Consider the following 20,361-nt stretch of genomic DNA (forward strand, 5'->3'; position numbering starts at 1 on the left):
CGCCGCTTATCCCGTTCTGATAGTCTGTATTTATACTGTATTTAAGCTTTTAAAGGGTGTGCTGGCAATGCTCTTTTAACAGTGTATTCAAACTATTTATTTTACCATTACCACATTATGTGTAATATATGTATGTTTGCATGGGTTTGTGTTACTGTACATTCTTGAATATAAATTGTGTAAAGTGTACATTATAACATAAACTAGCATGTAATAACAGGAACCAACAGGTATTTAAATGTGGATATTTCCATGTGCAAAACAACTAAAACATTACATCTGCAACTTTTAAATATGCATAGTCAAAACAGTTCAGCAGCTAAATAATAAAAAAAAGAGATTTTAAAACATAAATGATCCACATCAACTCTCAACAGCAGATGCTTTCACCGTGTTCAGTAAATCCACTTTAGTGATTACTTTGAGCACAGACGGGACAGAAACTGAAAATCTGCTCATTAAAACATCTTCGCTGTGCTGTCAACACATCCGCCTGACATCAGTGAGTGTTCACTCCCTCACAGGGACAAAAGCAGAATTCACACCTGCCTCCCAGGACCTCACTTCTTGAAGATACAGATAATATCTCTTCAACAAATACAAACAGAGCTCAGATCAGGTCCATTAAGAAAGGGATGGCTAACCCTGGTCCCCGACGGCCACAGTCCTGCGTGTTCTCCAACTATGCCTTCCCTACCCAATCAGGTGTGTTTAGCCAACTAGAAGCTGTGAATGGAGGGAAAGCTGGAAAGCTGGAAAGCAAGCATGACAGTGGCTCTTGAGGACCAGGGTTAGTCCTACACTGAGACAGCCAGAGCCAGCTAACTACGTTAACTACGAGTTATAACAGCCCTGGAATATAGTGAATATCCACTATGATCAAATATTCACCTCACAATTCATGACTGTGGCTAATACAACTAGCTATCATCTATTTTCCGTTTCTTCTTAAGAACGTACACAGCTTTTCATTGTGTATGCTGTAATGAATATATTTCTACATAGAAGACATAGCCATCTATATATTCAGTGAAAACCATCCTGCTTGACATTAATTTTTTTAAACCCAGCCTTGGTTATATGCAGAATTACAACATTTGTAATGTGCCTGACAATGTACGTGTACTGCTTACAGTTACTTACTTTAGGATCCTCAGGAAAGATGTTGTCCACCAGGCGTTTGTACCTCGGCCTTAGAGGCCCACAGCAGCCACAAACTCCTGCAACAAACAACAGACATTAAGTAAATAAAAGTAAAGTTACCCTGATATCCTGCTATTCTACAAGTAGCAGCTGTCGTGAGGTTTAACAATCCTCCAGGAGAAAATTTACAATACGTACTGTATAAGATGGAACAAGGCCAGACACAAATAAACGGTGCTGTCAATTCTTAAGAGGATTCATTCTCATCAAGGACCAGGAAATTTGACAGTAAAAATTCCAACAGAGCAGCTCAATTTCATTATATTTATGAATACAGACCAATAAGCAGATGGTGCAATTTAGTTGCAAACCACACTTCTACGGCCATGCTGCTCCCAATACATGTCAGAGCGGCTGAGACAATCCAAATTCACTCTAAATTCAAGAGGAGGCTGTGATAAGTCGTGGTCCTATTGACTAGCATGAATCAGTATTACCTGCAGCACCTTAAGAGTCAATAAGTGATGCGTTATCACAGTCATGGGTCTTAGGTGTCGGGTGAACAAGTTAAAGTCACAGTGGGAACAATTACAGAGCAGCCAACTGGTCAACCATCAGGAAACAGGGCCACTGAAGAGAATCTTTCTCCTTCTTTTCACTGACATTTGAATAATAGCTCTACAGAGGAAAACTCTTTTGCCAGCATAAAATATGTAATATTAAGGTGATGTTCATTATTTGCTACCCTAGATATGTCACAGCTATTTTCCGTTATTCACATATTCATTTTTTTAATTTCTAAAATTTTCCTGAGCTGTAATGACCATCATGTCTAACCAGTCTTCCCCTCGTGTGCACAGATTTGTTGAACATTTCTTCCTGATCAATGACCGTGACTGTCAGAAGTGGGTGTCTTCAGTGAAATGTCAGTGTTTTTGTGTCTAAAGGAGCAGCAGACCAAAACAGAAAGGTCATACCAGCATGCTGCGATTCTGACAGACAGATCAATGTGGAAAGTTATTTAGCTCCAGAGACCAAACTCCATCCAGTTTAACACAAACATTTCAAAATAAACACACTGGGCCAAATGAAATGCTAAGACACTGAGCTGAGGGAAAAGGATTTCATAGATTGTAACATAGTTTGAAAATGTTTGGTTATTTAAAAGAAAAACAAAAATCATTGTTTTACAGTATAAACTCTGCAAGACTCCAGCACATAGATCAATTGGAATATTGAGTTTATACTGCAGTATAACTGTCGAATACGCAAACTGTGCAAATAATTTATTACTTGAGTTCCACTGAGAGTAAAAAAGTTTATATGTACATGTCTTTATGCAAAGCACTGATTACTGCACATAGAAAACTGTATAGGACTAAATATGGCAAATAACACATGATGATTCTGTACATGAATTAATGTGTGAATGTGCATGTTTACATACAAGATGATATAACTTGGCCTTTAAAGACCAGTACGTTCTACACAATGACCTGCAGGTTTTCCTCAGACTCAGAAAACTGAACTTCAGAGGTGTTCAACTTCATTTCCTACAAGACTAAGCTCAGACAGTGTACAGAGCTCCCAATGCACCTTTCACATTACATTAAGTCTTTTAGGTCACCCTAACCTCCAGAGTTTATTTCTCAGCTAACGCACATCACTGTTTGGCAGCAGCTTCCAGGAGCGTGGAGATTAGTCAGCTTCATTATGGTTCGTATCAATGCCCTGTCACCAAGGCAACCATTCATTATAGATCATGCAATTACCTGCAGCGTTAGGGTACAGATCATGCAGTGAGAGTATTAGTGTAACAAGGTTTAATGGAATTCAGCTCTGAATGTGAAGATCTAAGGAACAGACTTCACATACAGGCGAGAAAAGAGTCTGCCGGCCACCGTCCACCACTGAGAGGAGTTGACTTCATTGTTATAGCATTCATGATAAAACTATGATGCTTCCCCACAGGTTGTCCTGTGTTGGGCAAACACTGCTGTGATGGGAACGGGAATTCAGCTTTGCTTATCTAGAAAGATGTCTGTCAGGCAACATGTGTGCCTGTGTGGAAAGCAGTGACGCCATTGTTCCTGTTTCTCTTTAAACAAACAGATCTAATGTCTAATGTCAGAGCACATTCATTTATTTGTTAAACTAGTTCAACATCTGCATCAGGTTCTCTACCTACAGTTACATGTGTGACGTACAGTATCCAATGACATGATAATGGAAAGACCAGTGGAAAACTCAAGAGCTAAATGAAGACTAATGTTTCATGTAATGAGTGGGCCTCTAGATTGTGGAGTTCAAATTGTCTTTGTGTCAGGTCGGGTTTCTGTACAGTAAAGCGCTGTCACATGGTCGATAAGTTCAAGGAACATTAACAGGAAGTGACTAAAATGTGAGAAGGCACAGCAGGAGGTTGCAGCAGCTTTACCTGACCACGCTGTGTCTGTTAAAATGAAAACCACAAGAACAACATGCGGCCACTGATGTGAAGCAAATTAAATAAGTGACAGTGACAGAAAGCAATGCCTGCTGCCGTTTTGAAAACAGCGCCACCTCTAGGAACGTTATTTCTTTATTAGCTGTAGTTGTGTCATTTCAATATGTAGTCTAACAGATAAGCTAACACACCTGTTTATGAGCTGATTAGTGAAGAGTTACTATTTCTATAAACTGATATTGATATATTTACAGTCTTCCTAATGATGCGAACAACTCAAAGCTCTGAATACACCTTTAACCAGTGTTTTTTACACCAACAGTCTGCCAATAAAGCTGCACCATGTTCAATGAAAGTGAGAGCTTACCGTTTTTAAAGCTGATAAAGTCTTTGGGAATCAATTTCAATCCCAATAAACTATTAAAAGTAGGCTTTTTAATCAGCAGACAATGATATGCAGTAATATTACTTTGCAAACCAGTTCCGCACAAGTGATCAAAGGGGAGCTGAACTCCAAGCTAAGATTATTTTATATATTAATATATCTCTCCTTCACTTCACGTGATAAAAAAACGTAAAAATAATTTATTCTAAATTTAGGCAGATGTTTAAAAAAAATTGAATCTTGGTGATCTTCTCTTACTGCGTATCTGAAGTAACTACTGTGTGTTTCTGCTCACACAAGGACTGAAAAAAATCCCCACCTGGCTGATTTTACTTTTAGGTACACAATTTCCTTGTGACAGATTTTTCTTCTGCACTTAAATCTATACTTGTCAAACGCTGCTCTTCAGCACACAACACAGATGCACAGTTGCTAAAAATGCCAGCTTCCTGCAATTATTATCTTACAGTATGAAGTTAAGGAAAATCTGGAAAGCAGGAAATCAGTGGCAAAGATTTTTCTTTGCCAAGTCAGTTGGGAATCAATCCAAAGATACTAGATATGTTGCCACTTGATTTAAAGAAACATAGACATGGGTTCGAAAAGTTAAACCTACCAATTGCTCAGCATCTTTATGGAAACCTGCCTATTTACAGTACAATTGCACTTAAGAAGGTGAAGATGTGTTAGTGCTCTTGAAGACGTAGATACGCGTACGCTGGGTTTTTTCAGGGACAGCAGATGGATCGGCCTGAGGACAGAGCTGCAGAGAGGGAGGTGACAGCTTTCTATTTGTATCCTCATTATTCTGCCTCTGATTTGCTCCTACGCAGACACTTAGGATGAAAATGATTCAGTCTTAATGGGAGTTTTGTTGAAGTGTCTGACTTTGTATGTAAAGTTATGATAAAATATCATTTGCACCCCTGAGGTGAACCCTGCCTCCACACTGTGCCACAGAAAGCATTAGAAACTATCACAAGTTTGATTCCTAAAATTAGAAAGTTGAATACAATTTAAGAGAAAAAAACTAAATGTCTCCTAAGAAAGATTGTGTCTATTTATTGATCTACTACTGTTATTTTTTTATTTTTTATGATTTGGGCTTTTCTCCCCCATTCACTAAGGTAAGTAAAGTGTAAAAATAATGTTGTCTTTGAATTTTACAGATTGTTTTCTCTATATGTATAAGAATCAGCTGATGTAGTTTCATGGTATGGTAAATTCAATATCTTTGTGTTTTGGATCAGAAACCCTTAAGGTATCCACTTCGGCCGTCAGAAGCTAATTTTTAACCAGACTTCATTGTTACCAGATGAATAAGTAACAAATCTTCTGATGCTGAGCTGAAGCTGTTGCTCTTGTTTTTGAATATTTTATAAGGTTTATAAGGTTAATTTTTTCCACAACATGCATGTCCTACACTGCCGACTGCATTCAGCCCCACTCAGTTTGTTTGTCGTTTCTGCCAGTGGCAGAAAATAGATGACAGCAGCTCTAAATTACATTAAAACCCATTCTGGCTAAGAGCATCATGGCTTCAATACTATAATAAAGGCAATGCATCAATTTGATTGCCAACTATAGATCTGCAGAGAAGGCTGCATTATCACGGCACAGAGAGGGTCTCAGATTGAGAGACTTTGGTGGTCACCTAAACTCTAGCATAATCTTTACTGATTCCCACAGAGAAGATGACTGAACACACAAAATGCTGAATACACAGAGCCAGTGGAAAAATGGTGGGAAACCACCACAAATACCTCATATAAAACCGAACAAGAGCTTGTTGTGTGTACCTGAAATCTACACTACATTTGTAGCCGGTGCACAAGTTTTCTGGACAGTTTGTATTAAATACAGAAGCACAGTACTAAGTGTAATATTGGTCAACAACAACAACTGTGCATATGTTGTATTTGGAGGCTACAGGTGAGACACTACTTCAGGCTCCTGGAAAAGAAACTTCATGAGTAATTTATCAGTTACCAGTTTCACTTCCCTGCAGTCAACAATAATTGAATGACCACATGAAAACCTCCAGGTTTCATGACATGTTCAAAATATGAACCTACAGTATACTAGTACTAGTACATTGCTTAGTCATATCAGATGGACAATTTTGAGACTGTGCTGTAAACTTGACTTTAATGTTTAAAAATTACATACAGTGTCAAATCAATTCTGACTTAGAATATATTTATATCATATGATCTCTAAGGTTTGAAAGGCTGCGATTGTCTTATAATTAATAGCAATTCTAACAATTTGCATCACATCACTCCATTGTTCCATTTTTTTTAATAACCAACTTATTTTGGTACAGTTTTCCATGCTGCTATGTAATTAATACTTCAATATTTGTGGAAAAGCTTCACATTCTTTAACAACATATTAATTTCAATGCAATATTACTTAATCATTAAATAGGTGTAAAAGTGAAAAAGAAAACGAAAATCAATATGGTGAAGTAGGTTTTCAATACTTGGTTTAATATTAAACCCTTGGTGAACTGGATGTGTGCTTGGTTAGTTGTTAGTCATCTGTTCCTCAACAACAGAGCATTTTTTGTATTTGTTCTACTATCTGCAGCTTCTGACACAGTTGACCACAAGGTCCTCCTATGTACACTTTCTAATTTGGGCATCACTGGTACAGCTCTGGCTTAAGTCCTACTTGTCTGGACTTACATTCAAGGTATCTAGGCAGGGGCAGGTTTCCAACCCTTACTGCCTCTCCACTGGCATGTCACAGGTCACAGTTCTTGGTCCTTTTTTTCCAAACCCAACTATACTACATCTCTAGGTTCCATCATCCATTATTCAATTTTTATCATTGTTATGCCGACGACACACAGATTTTCGTGTCCTTTCCATCGGTTGACTCCACTGTCTCACTACTCATCTCTGCATGCTTTGCCAACATGCTGCTTGGATGAGAGAGAAGCATCTGTAGCTCAACTTCTCCACGGCAGAAGTTCTCTTCTTCCCAGTCAATCCTTCAATACAACACAACATCAACATCAAGATAGAGTCCACAGCAATTGTCCCCACCAAGTCTGGCAGAAACCTTGGGGGTGATCATTGACGATAAACTTCTCCTTGGCTTAGATACTTGCTTGCTTTGCACCTCATTTGTAAGTTGCTTTGGATAAAAGCATCTGGCAAATAATTAAGTGTAAATGTAGGATGCATAAAATATTGTTGAGAAATAACCCTAAACATATTTAAAAATATGTTTATCGCATATTTTTCTTCTTTTAATGTAGTTTTTATACATGTATGTATGTATGAAAACCATTTGGAGTTCACCCTGATCAGCGTATTAATTTAAATAAAGCAGTGAACGTGATAGCATGGATGGCTGATGTCCAACCTACCACAGTTCAGGGTGCTTCTCCTGTTTGGGGCTTGGCTGTAGTGAAAACCTCCATCAGCTTCAGTTTGGGGCACCTGCCTGTACATCCTGAGGATCCCCCGTCTTAGGGTGGCACAAAACAATGGCATGATTGAAGTGACGGTGGCTTTCAGCTTATCCAAGTTGTGGTGTTTCAGTGGCCAGAGAAGGCGTCTTTGGACCAAAAAGACAGGACTGGTTCTTCAGAACTTCAATGTCTTCTTTGCAAAGGTAAATCCACCTCACATCAGATCAACAGCATTAATATCACCCCAAAACAGTTTGTATATGCCCTACACCTTACCAGGCAAACAACACCAGCACTAACGAGTTGCACCTCTCCAAAGACTCTACCTGCCCCAGGTTCTACACAAACATTTCTTGAAAGCACTAGAAGTTCAACCTAATAGATGTCAGCTCAGGCTGCGTGTCTTTCAGCACACAGGATTAGTCCTCATTCTGACAGAGAAGACGAGACGCCGCTGGGTCTACTATGGGCCTGTCTGCAGCAGCTCAGATTACCGGCCTCCGAGTTTAGAGCTAAATGTGATCCAGCACAGAGATGAAGTAAAAACTAGAACCACAAGTGTCTTAAAATTCTTGTGACTTCACATAAATCAATAATTTCTTTGTAATTCAGCACAGTTGTACAATTCAACTGCATTTGCACACTAGAAAACAGTTTGTCAGATATTTCTAAATTACAGACCTTGTCATAGCAATGTCAAAATAAATGTGAATCACATTAGAAAAAAAAATGTAGTAGGCAGTAGTCTTATGACAATCAGGAGTATGACCTACTACATCCCCAGAAGCATGGCTTTTTTATATCATTCCTATGCTATAAAGCCAAAAACTGAAAATGGTAAATAGTTTTAAGCAATCAAAATTGCTAAAATCACTAGAATGCAAGCATTCAGCCTTATAAGAATCTTGCATGCAGCACATATGGCACAAGAGTCTCAATTTGCTGCTGTAATATTAACAGAGCTTTGGGTATTAAATGAGAGCAATAAAGTAACAATTGTAATTCAGAAGGTGATATGACTCCCAGCACAGCGGCTTCAGTGTGACAGGAACTGCTTTAGTTTAGTTATACTGAATTAAACTGCTCTTATTTCCTTGAAGAATTGTTTGAAAACTATCACCAACATGATGTACCCTTATCTGGCTGCTGTAAACAGAGTAAAACAGTTCTGCAACCCCATCTGCTCTTCTCTAACTTACCCACATGTTATATGAAGTCTATGGTTGGGATTCATGTGTGAATTGCTGACAATTATAAAAGTTAAAATATCTGCAGCTTTTGGGAATCAAGTTAGTGGTATGATGATACTCAAATCCATGTCAAGGCCCAACTTTATGTATGCTCAAAGATGCACAGGGTTTAACTCATTGGTTACAAGGAGAGAGTTACTCAAAAGTCTTTATAAGCGATAATCTCTGCACTGATGCCTGTGCTGTTCTGTGAGTTTGCATCACAGGAGGTTTTAAAGGCACCTCACCACATTAAGATAAATTATGGAGTACATCTTGAGTATACTAATGATTTTTTTAATTAATTTATTGCATGAGAATAGGAAGCATTTACATTGTCAGTTTAGATGTTGACAGCTAAATTGTTATATCGTTTGTGTCTAAAACTACTTCTTTCCATCTTTCCTGCAGTCATAAATATCAATACAAACACAAACACACAGTAAATCTTACCTCTGTTCGCACTATGCACTTTCATCTACACCTAAACCATCAGTGAGGGGTGTAATCTACAAGATTAAAGCATGCCCTCAGCCCCCTTGATTAATTCCCTGGCCTTTGACAGGCAGATGAAAGCCACAACAGCGTTCTCACTCCACACTGTCAATCAGTGGCCTGACAACATTGTTCTCACAGCGTCCTTGTTCATTTTAAGTTCTCAGGGTCGGAGAGGAGTGTGTTGATTGTTAACATGCCCCTGTGGGTTGACTCTGCTCAATGATGCATCACTGTCCTTAGAGATGAAAAATATGAATAAATTAAGTCTAAAGGATCTTAACTTACAAGATAGTTTCATGTGAATGAGCTGTAAGCGAGGCCTGAAGGCAAGCGATAAGGAGCAGCATACTGTATGGAAATAAATGTTTCTACTCCATATTTTGAAGAGGAACCTAGTAGTGTAATCAGATGAAAAACAGTCCCATTTCTAAAGGACATATGAGGACAGAGGCACTAAACAATAAAGACACAAGCTGTTAGACATTTGTATAGGGTATGCATCACATACAAATACAATCAGATCTAGACGAAATACACAAAGGTCTTGTGCTATAAGGATACAAACGACATGAGAGCCCCATTTCTACATTTCTTTCTAGACCATCTTTCTGTCAGACCCACAGTGACTCAGTAAATAAAAGTAAAATAATGATGACTCTAGAGTTATCAAAAAAAGTTCATCTTCACCATCTCAATCTGTCAAGGTGATGGCTAACAACCAGCCTTCTTATAATGATCCACACCTGTGCGTCTGCTACATTCCCAAGTATTTTCATGAATATCTGTCAAACTCAGAAAAAAACTGCTATTTGTGTGTTCTGCAAATGGCAAAAGTATATACTTGCTTTGATGGCTACGAATGGCTCCGAATGGCTGGTGGACTTATTGACTTGCATTACCACATCCTGCTTTTGAACCTTGAAGAGTGCATGCACAAAAACAGATGATCACCCATAAATTTACAGCCTCCCCATTGCTCTTCTTCAGTCCCGGGCAGACGGATATCTAAATTTACACTGCTTAAAATTCGTTTTTGTTCTCTTTCTCTGTGGCCCTGAGTCGAGCAGTCTTTCAGCAGGACATTCTGACCAGATACAAAATTTCTCAAAGAGAAAAAGGAGAAAAATGTCCTCTTCAAGGTCTCTTTAAATTCTTTATCACCGAAAGGCGTATTGATGATAAGGGCTCTATCGGGGTATGGTATTGTTGGAGAAAGAAATCAGTGTTAACATAATTGGAAACTACCTAAAATCTTTTTAATAGACTGTGTGTTGATATTAATTTTATTATAAAAGACTTATCTTACGCAAGTCTTTCTTCTAATGTTATATAAAATACTTAAGGATACCTTAAAATCCTGGTTTAAAATGTACTTTTCCTCCTCCTGTGCCCAGATCTCAAAAATTCACTTCAATTATTTGTGCAAACTTTCAAACTTGTAAATAAAGAAACATTTTCCTTTTTATTTCTTGTTTAATACATGTTAAGTTAGTGTGTGGCAGCATTCCCCTTATGAAAAGCACATTACAGGAAATACCCTTGATGCATCAACTGAAATATAAAAATAAATTTGCCTGGTATCTCATTGTCTTTTTCCACCCACAGCTCCTACTGCTAAGCTGGTTCTCCATGGAGACAAAAATCTAATTTCTTCCCCTTTTACTTTGTTGCAGCCTTTTGAATCCCTTCCTGACAATGTACCGACCTCCATGATCTATGGAAATAAACCTGACCTTTGTCACATAAGAAATCATGAATCATAAATCTGAATGTAGATTTGATTCTTCCCTAAAACACCCAGAACAATTTTTTCCAATTTCCATGCAGGTTCACAATTTTAAGATTACTGTAGATTGTGTCAAGTTTTTTTTATTTTCATCTCAGATGGAGGTTGCTTACTGACATTTCCCATTATTCATAAACTACGGCACAGTCACCTTCCCTGTGGCACTGCCTTATAAACATTTAACCACCACAGAGAAAACACTCTTTGCCTTGTGATCAATGTGTTATGTTGAAATTGAATTATAGCCCAACTGTAGACAGTGGTTTTGCTGCGGAGGCGGTTGAAACTCAGTATCTCTCATTTAAATATTCATGTGGGGTAGACAAAGGGAGGAAATGGAAACTGAGACAGATAAAATCCCATAGTTCACATTTCCTAGACAAAGGAAGGGAAACCAGGCGTTAGTGGAGGATGTTGGATTGTGTCCATTACCAATTACACAATAAGGCCACCACAAAGAGCACAGAAATAAAACACCTGCACACAGATGTTCAGAATATTCATCAAGAAGATCAACCATCACTGGCGCTGCTCCTTCCTTTGTCCTTACGGAGTTCTTCCTCATTACAGTTTGGAAAAGTTTTTTTCTGGATGCATCATTTGTCAAGTGACTCACTATCTGAATAAACTTTAAACATTGAAAACTTCCAGAGAATTAGGATCTAAATAAAAATCAACCACAGCAGATGATTCTAATTTAGTGACTGTCTCCACCACTGTAGAATAGTGCTTTATTGTCATTATGTCCAAATTTCTAAGCATATTGATCTTTCTCGCAATGTGAGTATGTTGACAGCTACTGAAGCATAGGACCAAATGTATAGATCAAAATACTTTAATATTCTTTACAATCAGATTAAAATGGTTAAATTAAAACCATCAAATCCATCCATCAACATGGTGCCTAGTGCATCCTAGTTTACCACAACACAACCTCCAGTGAACCATCAGAACAAGGCATAGGCCATTAAATAATTTTTGAAAAAAACAAAAAATGAGCTACCAGACAGCAAAAACCAACATTTTACAGTTTCAAGCTGAAACCATGTCCTCAGGATTCATAGTGCGCAACAGCTCAACAGGGATCCTATTCAGTGAGGTCTAGCTTCTAAATGTGGACCCTAAGAGTACATCTAGTGACATTTAGCCTTTAGAAACACATTAAAACAGAAGCTTCCTTTGCTCCAGCCAGCTGTTTCATCAGTCTGCCACCGAGGGGTAGCTAACACCAAGCAATTCAAAGAATGACTCCAATAGCAGAGCTAGGAGATCCATCAAAAGCAAAAGGGAGGGGGTGATTGCAGTGCCAACCCATCCATCTCTGAGCGAATTACAGCCACCACAAGGGAGAAATCAACTGGAGAAGAGAGGAGGAAGAGGGGGACAGGAGGATAGAAAGGAGTGAGAAGAAAGGGAGAAAAGGAATGGGAAGCATTAAAGCAGGACATCGAAAGGGAAGATGAACGGTTGAAACCAATAAAAGGATGAAAGGCAGAGAAAATAAAAATTGAAAATGAAAGTAAGTGAATAATAATTGAGCAGGGGAATAAAGAAGAAGAGACAAAAAGATGGAAAAATCTATAAGGAGGAAGAGGAGGAGGAAGAGGAGGAGGAGAAACAGGAATGGATGGATGGAGGGGAAGGAGCAGACTGTGAGAAAGGTGGCTGGTTAGGCTACAAGGTGACAAATGAACCCAATATTCAGTGTGTTCTCTCTCCTCAGTCTTCCCTTCATCCTTTCCTATACATCCTCGTAATGAATCTCTGAGGAGGCTGAGGACGATGATATCAATCACTGATTTGATGTCCTAAGTCCTAAATCCTTTTTCCAGGAAGTATAAAAACATACTTTTTTACACTGGTTTAAAAAATACTTTAAAGAACGTAGGGCAACTATCAACAGCAACATTTATCCAAACCTCCTTAATCCTCCGCTACTTCCATGTCGTATGCAACAGCTGAAAAGATAATCACCAAGCATTCAAATGAGGATGACCTTAGGTATTTATGCCTTGAGTCAATATGAGTTGAGCACTGCTACTTAGTAGTTCCCAAAAGATTTAAGCCAGGAAGAGAAAACAACTTTCTACCAGCTCCAAGCAACCTCAACTTTAGGGTTGGGGCTTAGAAAAAGAGGAGCTGATATAACTGTAGGCATCCAAGGAACAAGCTGGAGCTACGAACAACTGGGAAGACACAAATACTGCCCTAATCCCTTCATTGAATGAATGAGAGAGGATTTAGGTGAAGATCTCTCAATTCAAATAATTAAATTATAATAATTTAATTATAATTATTTTAATTATAAATAATTAAAAACATTAATGTTTTATCCATGGACACAGTCTTTCTTGTCTTGTGCAATTTTAATTTTAATTTACAAAGTAACCCCAGCCAGGTGATACAGTAAGGGACAGGTGCTTCTGTCTGACCTGGAGTTAATGATCTTTACAGTGGTAAACCCCTATTAATGACAACAGGTAGTGGGGCTTCTGATAGGGGGCGCCACACAACCATGACATCCTGATACTTTATTGTGACATCTGTGTTAACCATAATTCAGTCTATTTAGATTTTTGTATTGACAGCACTTCACAGCTCTAAAAGAAAGATAATTGGAGTGGCAGCAGAACACACAGAGCTGCAGTTATTAAATCTGACGGGACTTCGATAACCCAGATTAAAAAGGTTGATTCTCAGCCGTTTGATTCTTGACCTAAGTAAATTGCTGTTCACGGCTCTTAGCTCTGGCCCTTCAGTTTTTACTATTTTATTTAAATATAAAAATGTATATCATTATGGTTATGCCTTTATATGCCACTTTCTACAGATTTACCATTTTTATTCAGCACTATAACTGTACCGGTCATTATTTCTTACATTTATAGTGTTAATTTACAATATATTTTTAGTGTTTTTGCTTTTAGAATATTTTAAACTAACTGCGAGTGGAGTCAAATATTTGGATATTCATATATTTGTTCATTGGATATGTATTAGGCAATAATAAAATTTGTATTATTTAATTATTATATAACACCATTATATTGTGGAAATGCATAGGATACATCTTTGCTTAATTATTACGTTTGTTTAAATTGAATTTAATTAAATAAAAAGATGCTAATATAAAATGGTCAGGGTAGACCTGGTTTGACCCAACACCACCTAGATCCCTCTGGCACACCTGTGCATTGTGTCTGACCTCTGACATTTCCACAATGTGGATAGGTCAATATTCATCTACAAGTTCCCAGCTGGTTGCAGTGGCTTTATGATGGCGCTGCATGTTGTGAGTCATTCACCAGTCAGCTGTGGATGAACACGAATGCTAATATGAAGACCTTATCTGCTGCATGACTACAGCCGAGTGACTGTGAGTGTGTCTGTCTGCGTATGACTGTGTCTTTGGTCTGAAGTGAGCCTGTGTTGTCAAAAGGTGTTAAGAGTGTAGGTGTTTGTGTTGGTTCTAAAATGTTATTTGCAATATTTAAAAGCACATTGACAAATGTTTGGCATTATTAAACAAATCCATTATGACCCTCAGGAATGTACAAAGCCTTAAACACACTATGAAATATGATTTTACTCTTAACATTTTAGTTATCTTAATGTAGAAACCATAAAACTGTTTCTGTGGGGATGTATGATCTGTACATACCAAGGTCAGACATTAAATGGCTCTCTCTCAGAACAAACAACACTCCCATTTGGAAATCCATTTAATGTTGATACAATTTTATGCACTTACTATAATTAGTTTCTCTATCACCTAATTCTCGTATATGTGTCATATGCAGTCACCAACTTTGCACAAGCTAAAACATGGTTTTACAGTGCAAATGCAAAGTACAACTGCCAGCAGCATATCAAAGGCAAAACATTTATTTGTGCCTCTGTATCTCATCTGGGTAGTCCAGGACCACCCAAGTCAACAGGAATGACCCTGCTGCTTCACTGATGACAGAAAAAGGCATCAAAAGATGTCTTTCACTTTCTATCTGTAAAGCCTTCAATTTTATGTCAGCTCACAATGGGAGTTCAGGATCAGCGACTGAGGCTCAGCACCAAACTGTGATCATCAAAAAGCCTTTTCCTGTCATACGCGTCCATGAGAGAAGAACTGGTTTTCTTTCTACAGATTCACTTGTTTAAGTTCTGCACCCTGAACCTCAAAATTAAATATAACCAATAAAATGTTTGTTTTTATTCGCAAGCAGCAGCTGAATCTGATTAACAGAATTTACTGTAACAGAAGGAAAACTGAGATGTTGAAGAGTACAGGAAGCAGAGGAAAAACTCAATCTTAATCCTTTTAGCAGCTGATTCCTCCTTTGGATCATATTGTTAGATAAGGGAACAAGGCCATTTTTATTTTCCATGGACATTTATTCTATTTAGCAGTTAAGAAATATCTAAAAGAGGTTTTAACAGATTGAGCTACACTTATTTCAGAACCATTTTTAAAGGATGGAAATGTAATTTATATTAACAAGGAAAACTGCTCTGAAACACAAACATCTATTTTACTAGTCAGCAACTAAGCATCAACACTGCATAAACTACAGGTTGAATGTCAGTGAATATTAGTAGTCATCCAGGTGGAGTTATGTAGAAGTTGAATCACAGCAACTGAACTTTCTAGTGAAGTCGAAACGTTTCATTACTCCAGATATAAATTGAATGCTTTGCTAACTGGCCGAGACATTGGGTGTTCTCTTCGCTCAGGTTTAGAAATTTTAGCACAGGGTCATTTTTATGCTGCTTCCTTTTTTGACAGTCTCAATGTCTCAATGAGGCAGCCAGTTGATTGCCAAATGCCACCACAGAAAGGGATCTAGAGCATTCACAGGCATATGGCGCTGTTTACGCCACACAACTTGGGTTTACTTAGGCTGAAAAATCACATCTGCTCAGCTCAGCAATGTGATAATGAGCCAGAACTAGACCCACAACAACTATGGGAATCTCTTTTTCACATCAGTGTAGATGTAGCCATTCAGAGAAAATATCAACTGCAGGTCTTATCTCATTAAGCAAAAATTTGTCTTGTTGTTCTCAGGACAAAAACTTTGAGCATGACTACACACCCCAAGCTAGACCATGGGTGTGTAGGCTATTTGTTACAACAGCAAACTGTCCCTTACATTAAACACTTTTACCCTACTCTATTAAACAACAATCTTTTTTTAAACTAAAACAAGTGCTGCAAAAATAGCATGTTGTACTGAAATAATTTATAATATCTCTGATATGTTCTGCATTAACATATTTGCAACATTAATTGTCAGCATATACATATACAAGTCAGAGGGCTGTCAGAGACATGTGACTAAAGGAATCTCTCCTACAGTCCATACAGTACGAAGAGGAGTGATGGCAAATGCCCAGCAGTGGGCTGATGCACTGGACCGTGTAATAACCATATACCATACAATTTATGGAGCTCTGTCATGCAGGTTTATTGAGCACAGGAAATGCCTTCAGGTCTGAGCATCAAGGAGCAAAGACACTCAGCCACAGTGAGCCCTAAAGGTCAGACCACTGCAGTCAGATGATTTTAATCTCTGATAATTTGACTATTGTTTACTTCCTAAAAAGTCTTTTAGGAAGCTCGTTAAATTTAGAGCTAAATTTAGGGTCGTTAGAGGTTGTTCTTCTTTGCGGGATAGAAGGTTTTATTTACAACCCGTAGAAACAAAAGTAATTAGTGTTGGTAACTAACTAAAAGATTTCAAAGTGGTGTCAATCAAAATATGATAATTACAGTGGCAAGAATTAGTATGTGAACCTTTTGGAATTTCATTGTTTTCTGCATCAATCGTCATAAAATGTGAATTGATCTTCATCTAAGTCAAGAGTATTAACAAACATAATAACACACAAAAAAAACAAGGGTTTATCTCTATATGTAAATGTATTGTGTCAAAAAATGTTGCTTATGAATCCAAACAAGTCTTTGTCCCTTAGGTTCTTCACTGTGGAAAATAAGCACCTTTAAACAGATGTACTGTTAAACTGAATAAAAACTGACGAAACAAGAGGATTTTTAAAGTATTTAAACAGAAATACCATGGATTTACTGCAGATTTTCTGTGGTTATTACACTGAAAAATGGCTCAGGTAGATTTTGGTTGGGATTTGCAACATCAATCTCTCACATAACTAAAACAACGCCATCCCAGTCTTCAACATGTGACATTAAATAGACAAAAGCTCCGGCGGTGCTTCTGCAGACCGTGTATGGAAACAAACTACAGTGGAAACTGTGGCTCTGCTCTGGTTGACTGACCAGAAACAGAGACTCCTTTTCTGGGTCCAAACTATTCAGCAAGAATACTGAGGAAAAGACCTGAATTCTCTGGGAACAGTGATCACACTATTCAACAAGTAAAAGATGCATATTTACCGACATATACCCATGTTTAAAGCAATATATACTGTAGTAAGATTCTGACTGAAGAAATATCTGTAGTGAAGAGAAAAACTGACAGCTGCTTAAAGAACCAAAACACACAACTCTTGAAATCCTGCAAACTAAACACAAATCATAAATCACAAAATAATGCCTTTGTGCATGAGGGGTTTAACAATCTATATTTGGTGGAATAATCCCAGCAGTTTTTCAAGGCTTTGCTGGAACTTGGCATGCTTAATCAATACATGATTCATACCTAATTAAATGTAATCAGCCGTGCACGTGGTGGAATTTAACAAATATAGGAAAAAGCTATGAGGCACTGATTGTTTTAGATCTAACATCAATTAATGAGATTCAATCTGTTTACAGCAGTCTTTTGATGAAAATTATTTTTAGGTTCATATTTCCTGTAATGACTATTGGGGGTAATAACTGAGTCAAGTGGCTGCAATACACACACAAAGTCACTTCCTAAGAAGTGTTAGAAACAGCCTTTCAGACGTCCTGTGTCTTTAAAGCTGAAGCTAATCCAATTAACTGGAACTGCCTCTGAATGAATCTCTATTAGCAATCAAATCTTCTTGATCTCCACGAGACTGAATCAAACTTATCACGTTAGGTCTTCAGCCATTGGCATATCAATTAATCTTGCACCAAAAAAAAAAAAAAAGATGCCAGGAACTTTGTGTTCTGGGGAGCACAGTGGTCTCAGTTTACCCTGATTTCATTTGGATATCTGAGAACATCAAGCTATGGCTATAAATAAATCAATGTGAGGATGGGTGTGTGAAATTTAGTGGGAAACAGGAGTGCAGATCAGATAATAAAGCACACATTTACAACCGTCCTCAATTTCATCTCGCTTTTCCTAGTCAGATGTATTTTGGTATAAATAGTTTGTTTAATCTGTACAAAAATAGAAAGTACATACAATAGCGTAACGAGAGTCAATGGAAACCATGGGGGTCATATTCAAAATCCACTGAAAATGAAAATTTTAAATCCTAGACTCATCCAAGTTGCATGAATTTCATCCTGGCAACTCACAATGTGACTCAGAAGTGTACCCGCCTGTAGGCACTCCAAATAATGTCTGGGTATGCTCCTGATGACTCAGTGATTGCTGTCCTGGGGTTCTCCTCACAGACCTGGATCAGGACATTAGTGGACAGTCTGTCGTGGTACTTGGTGGAGTTGGATGCACGGATACAATGTACTGTAGTTGTTCAGTTGGGTTTAGGTCAGTGCCAGTCAGGCATTGTCCTCATGAACCAAGAACTGACTCTTACTCTTATGATTTCATCTCAGTACCTCACAGCACTCAGGGTACTGTTGGCTACGACATGGAGGTCTACGTCACCCTCCAAGGTTAAGCCTCTCTATTACTGGGGCACCACCAATCCAGTCATGCTTGGCGATGTTCCAGGCAGAATAATGTTCACCACAGCATCTCAGTCGTGATCAGTAAATTACAATATATAAAACATTTGAATATGACACTAACTGTGACCAACATCAGTGCAAGTCACCTGACCTACAAATCAAGGCTCATTGTCAGCTAAATGCCTGGAGGCTGAAGTTAAATGTCAGCAAGATGTCTGAAAATGTTAAGGTGCAATACAGGTCTGGTGAAAAATAGAGAACAAGCAGAAGAAGAATCAGAGGAAGCAGAAAGCGGTCTGGGCTTAGACGTGGGATTTCTGCACACAAAGTACAGAAATTAAATCTTATTGTCTGTTTTCAGACTTCAGATCAAGAGTCAACAGGAGAATGACTCAACTCAAAGGAGAAAGAAGGGTTGTACTGCTGTAGCTTATATTCTGACGCGGATTTAGTCTCTGAAAAGAATCACAAAACATCACTTCAGCAAACAAAATGTCTCTGTTCAGATTGAGATAATATAACTATAGTTTTATTACTTTTGGCCCATTTTAATTTTCTTTTCCATGTTTGGACATGGTCTGTTCCAATGTCTGAAGCCAAACATTTATTGTAGACACCTTGTTCATATTAAGTAGAATATTTGTAATTAAACCTAAGCTACTTAATCAATTTAGATTTTTCTACTCAATCTGGTGTCTGTATTTGGCAGACACCATGAGCCTCGCGACTTACTGCACTTTTACAGTACATTTACGGATCATCCTGACTGACATGGAGGTAGTTTGGCATTGAAAAGACAGACATTGCTCAAAAGATGGCAATTACTAAATTTAAAAGGTAATATCACTGCAAAAATGGGGTGTGTTAAATTCTGATCATTGTACTACTTCCTTTTACTATTTCAAATTATCATCTTAACATCTGATTATGTCTGATTATAGCTGTAACATTAATACTGTATACAACAAGTAACTATTCGCTAGTTGCAAATAGTGTTTTTTCCAGTTTTACTGGACAGTACATAATAATTAGATGTATTTTTATATAGCTGCATTCCTTCATCTTACTTACAGTGCAAAGAAAAGTGTCCCAAAGTGTTTCCTTTGGTAGATGTTAACCAACTGTAGATTGGTGAATTTCTAAAGTCTTTGACATCCCTTTCTAACCCTTTCCAGCTTTATGTAAATCATCAGTTCTTGATCGTAGAATTTTGTCAGTCAAAGTAGTTCTAGTCCACAGCTTCAAACTAATTTTCTTACCTTATGCTAACACCTGACTGCGATTAGCTTTTTTGAGATTTCACAGATGTTTTCCACTCACACTGATGTTTTTATGGTTGTTCTCAACAAAGACATGAAATGTATTACTTATTACTGTAGGCACATTATATTTGTTAATACTCTTGAATTAGATGAAGATCAGATCACATTTTTTGACATCCATGAAATTTTAGAAGCTTCACATATAGTGGCAAGAAAAAGTATGTATTAGTATTTGTCTGACTGATTTGACAGCTTCACACAGTGGAGTGAAATGACGTATTTCTCAGACAGTAAAGTAGGCGTTTTCTCTGCCACGCCTACAAACGCCCATTACATTTAAAAATCTTTCTTAAATCTTAAATTCTTTCTCCGTTTGTTCTTGCT

General features: G+C 37.8%; 1 protein-coding gene across 2 annotated transcripts in view; it reads right to left on the reverse strand.

Annotated features, from left to right (window-relative positions):
- Positions 1–20,361, reverse strand: part of efr3a (EFR3 homolog A (S. cerevisiae)) — a 74,549-nt gene that overhangs the window by 46,102 nt on the left and 8,086 nt on the right. For both annotated transcript variants that reach the window (XM_026374805.1, XM_026374804.1), the window contains one exon: positions 1,144–1,220. In XM_026374805.1, the coding sequence (XP_026230590.1) occupies positions 1,144–1,220 (77 nt within the window). The remainder of the gene's footprint in view (positions 1–1,143; positions 1,221–20,361) is intronic.

The sequence above is a fragment of the Anabas testudineus genome, chromosome 17 (genome assembly GCF_900324465.2).
Source record: "Anabas testudineus chromosome 17, fAnaTes1.2, whole genome shotgun sequence".
Lineage (NCBI taxonomy): Eukaryota > Metazoa > Chordata > Actinopteri > Anabantiformes > Anabantidae > Anabas > Anabas testudineus.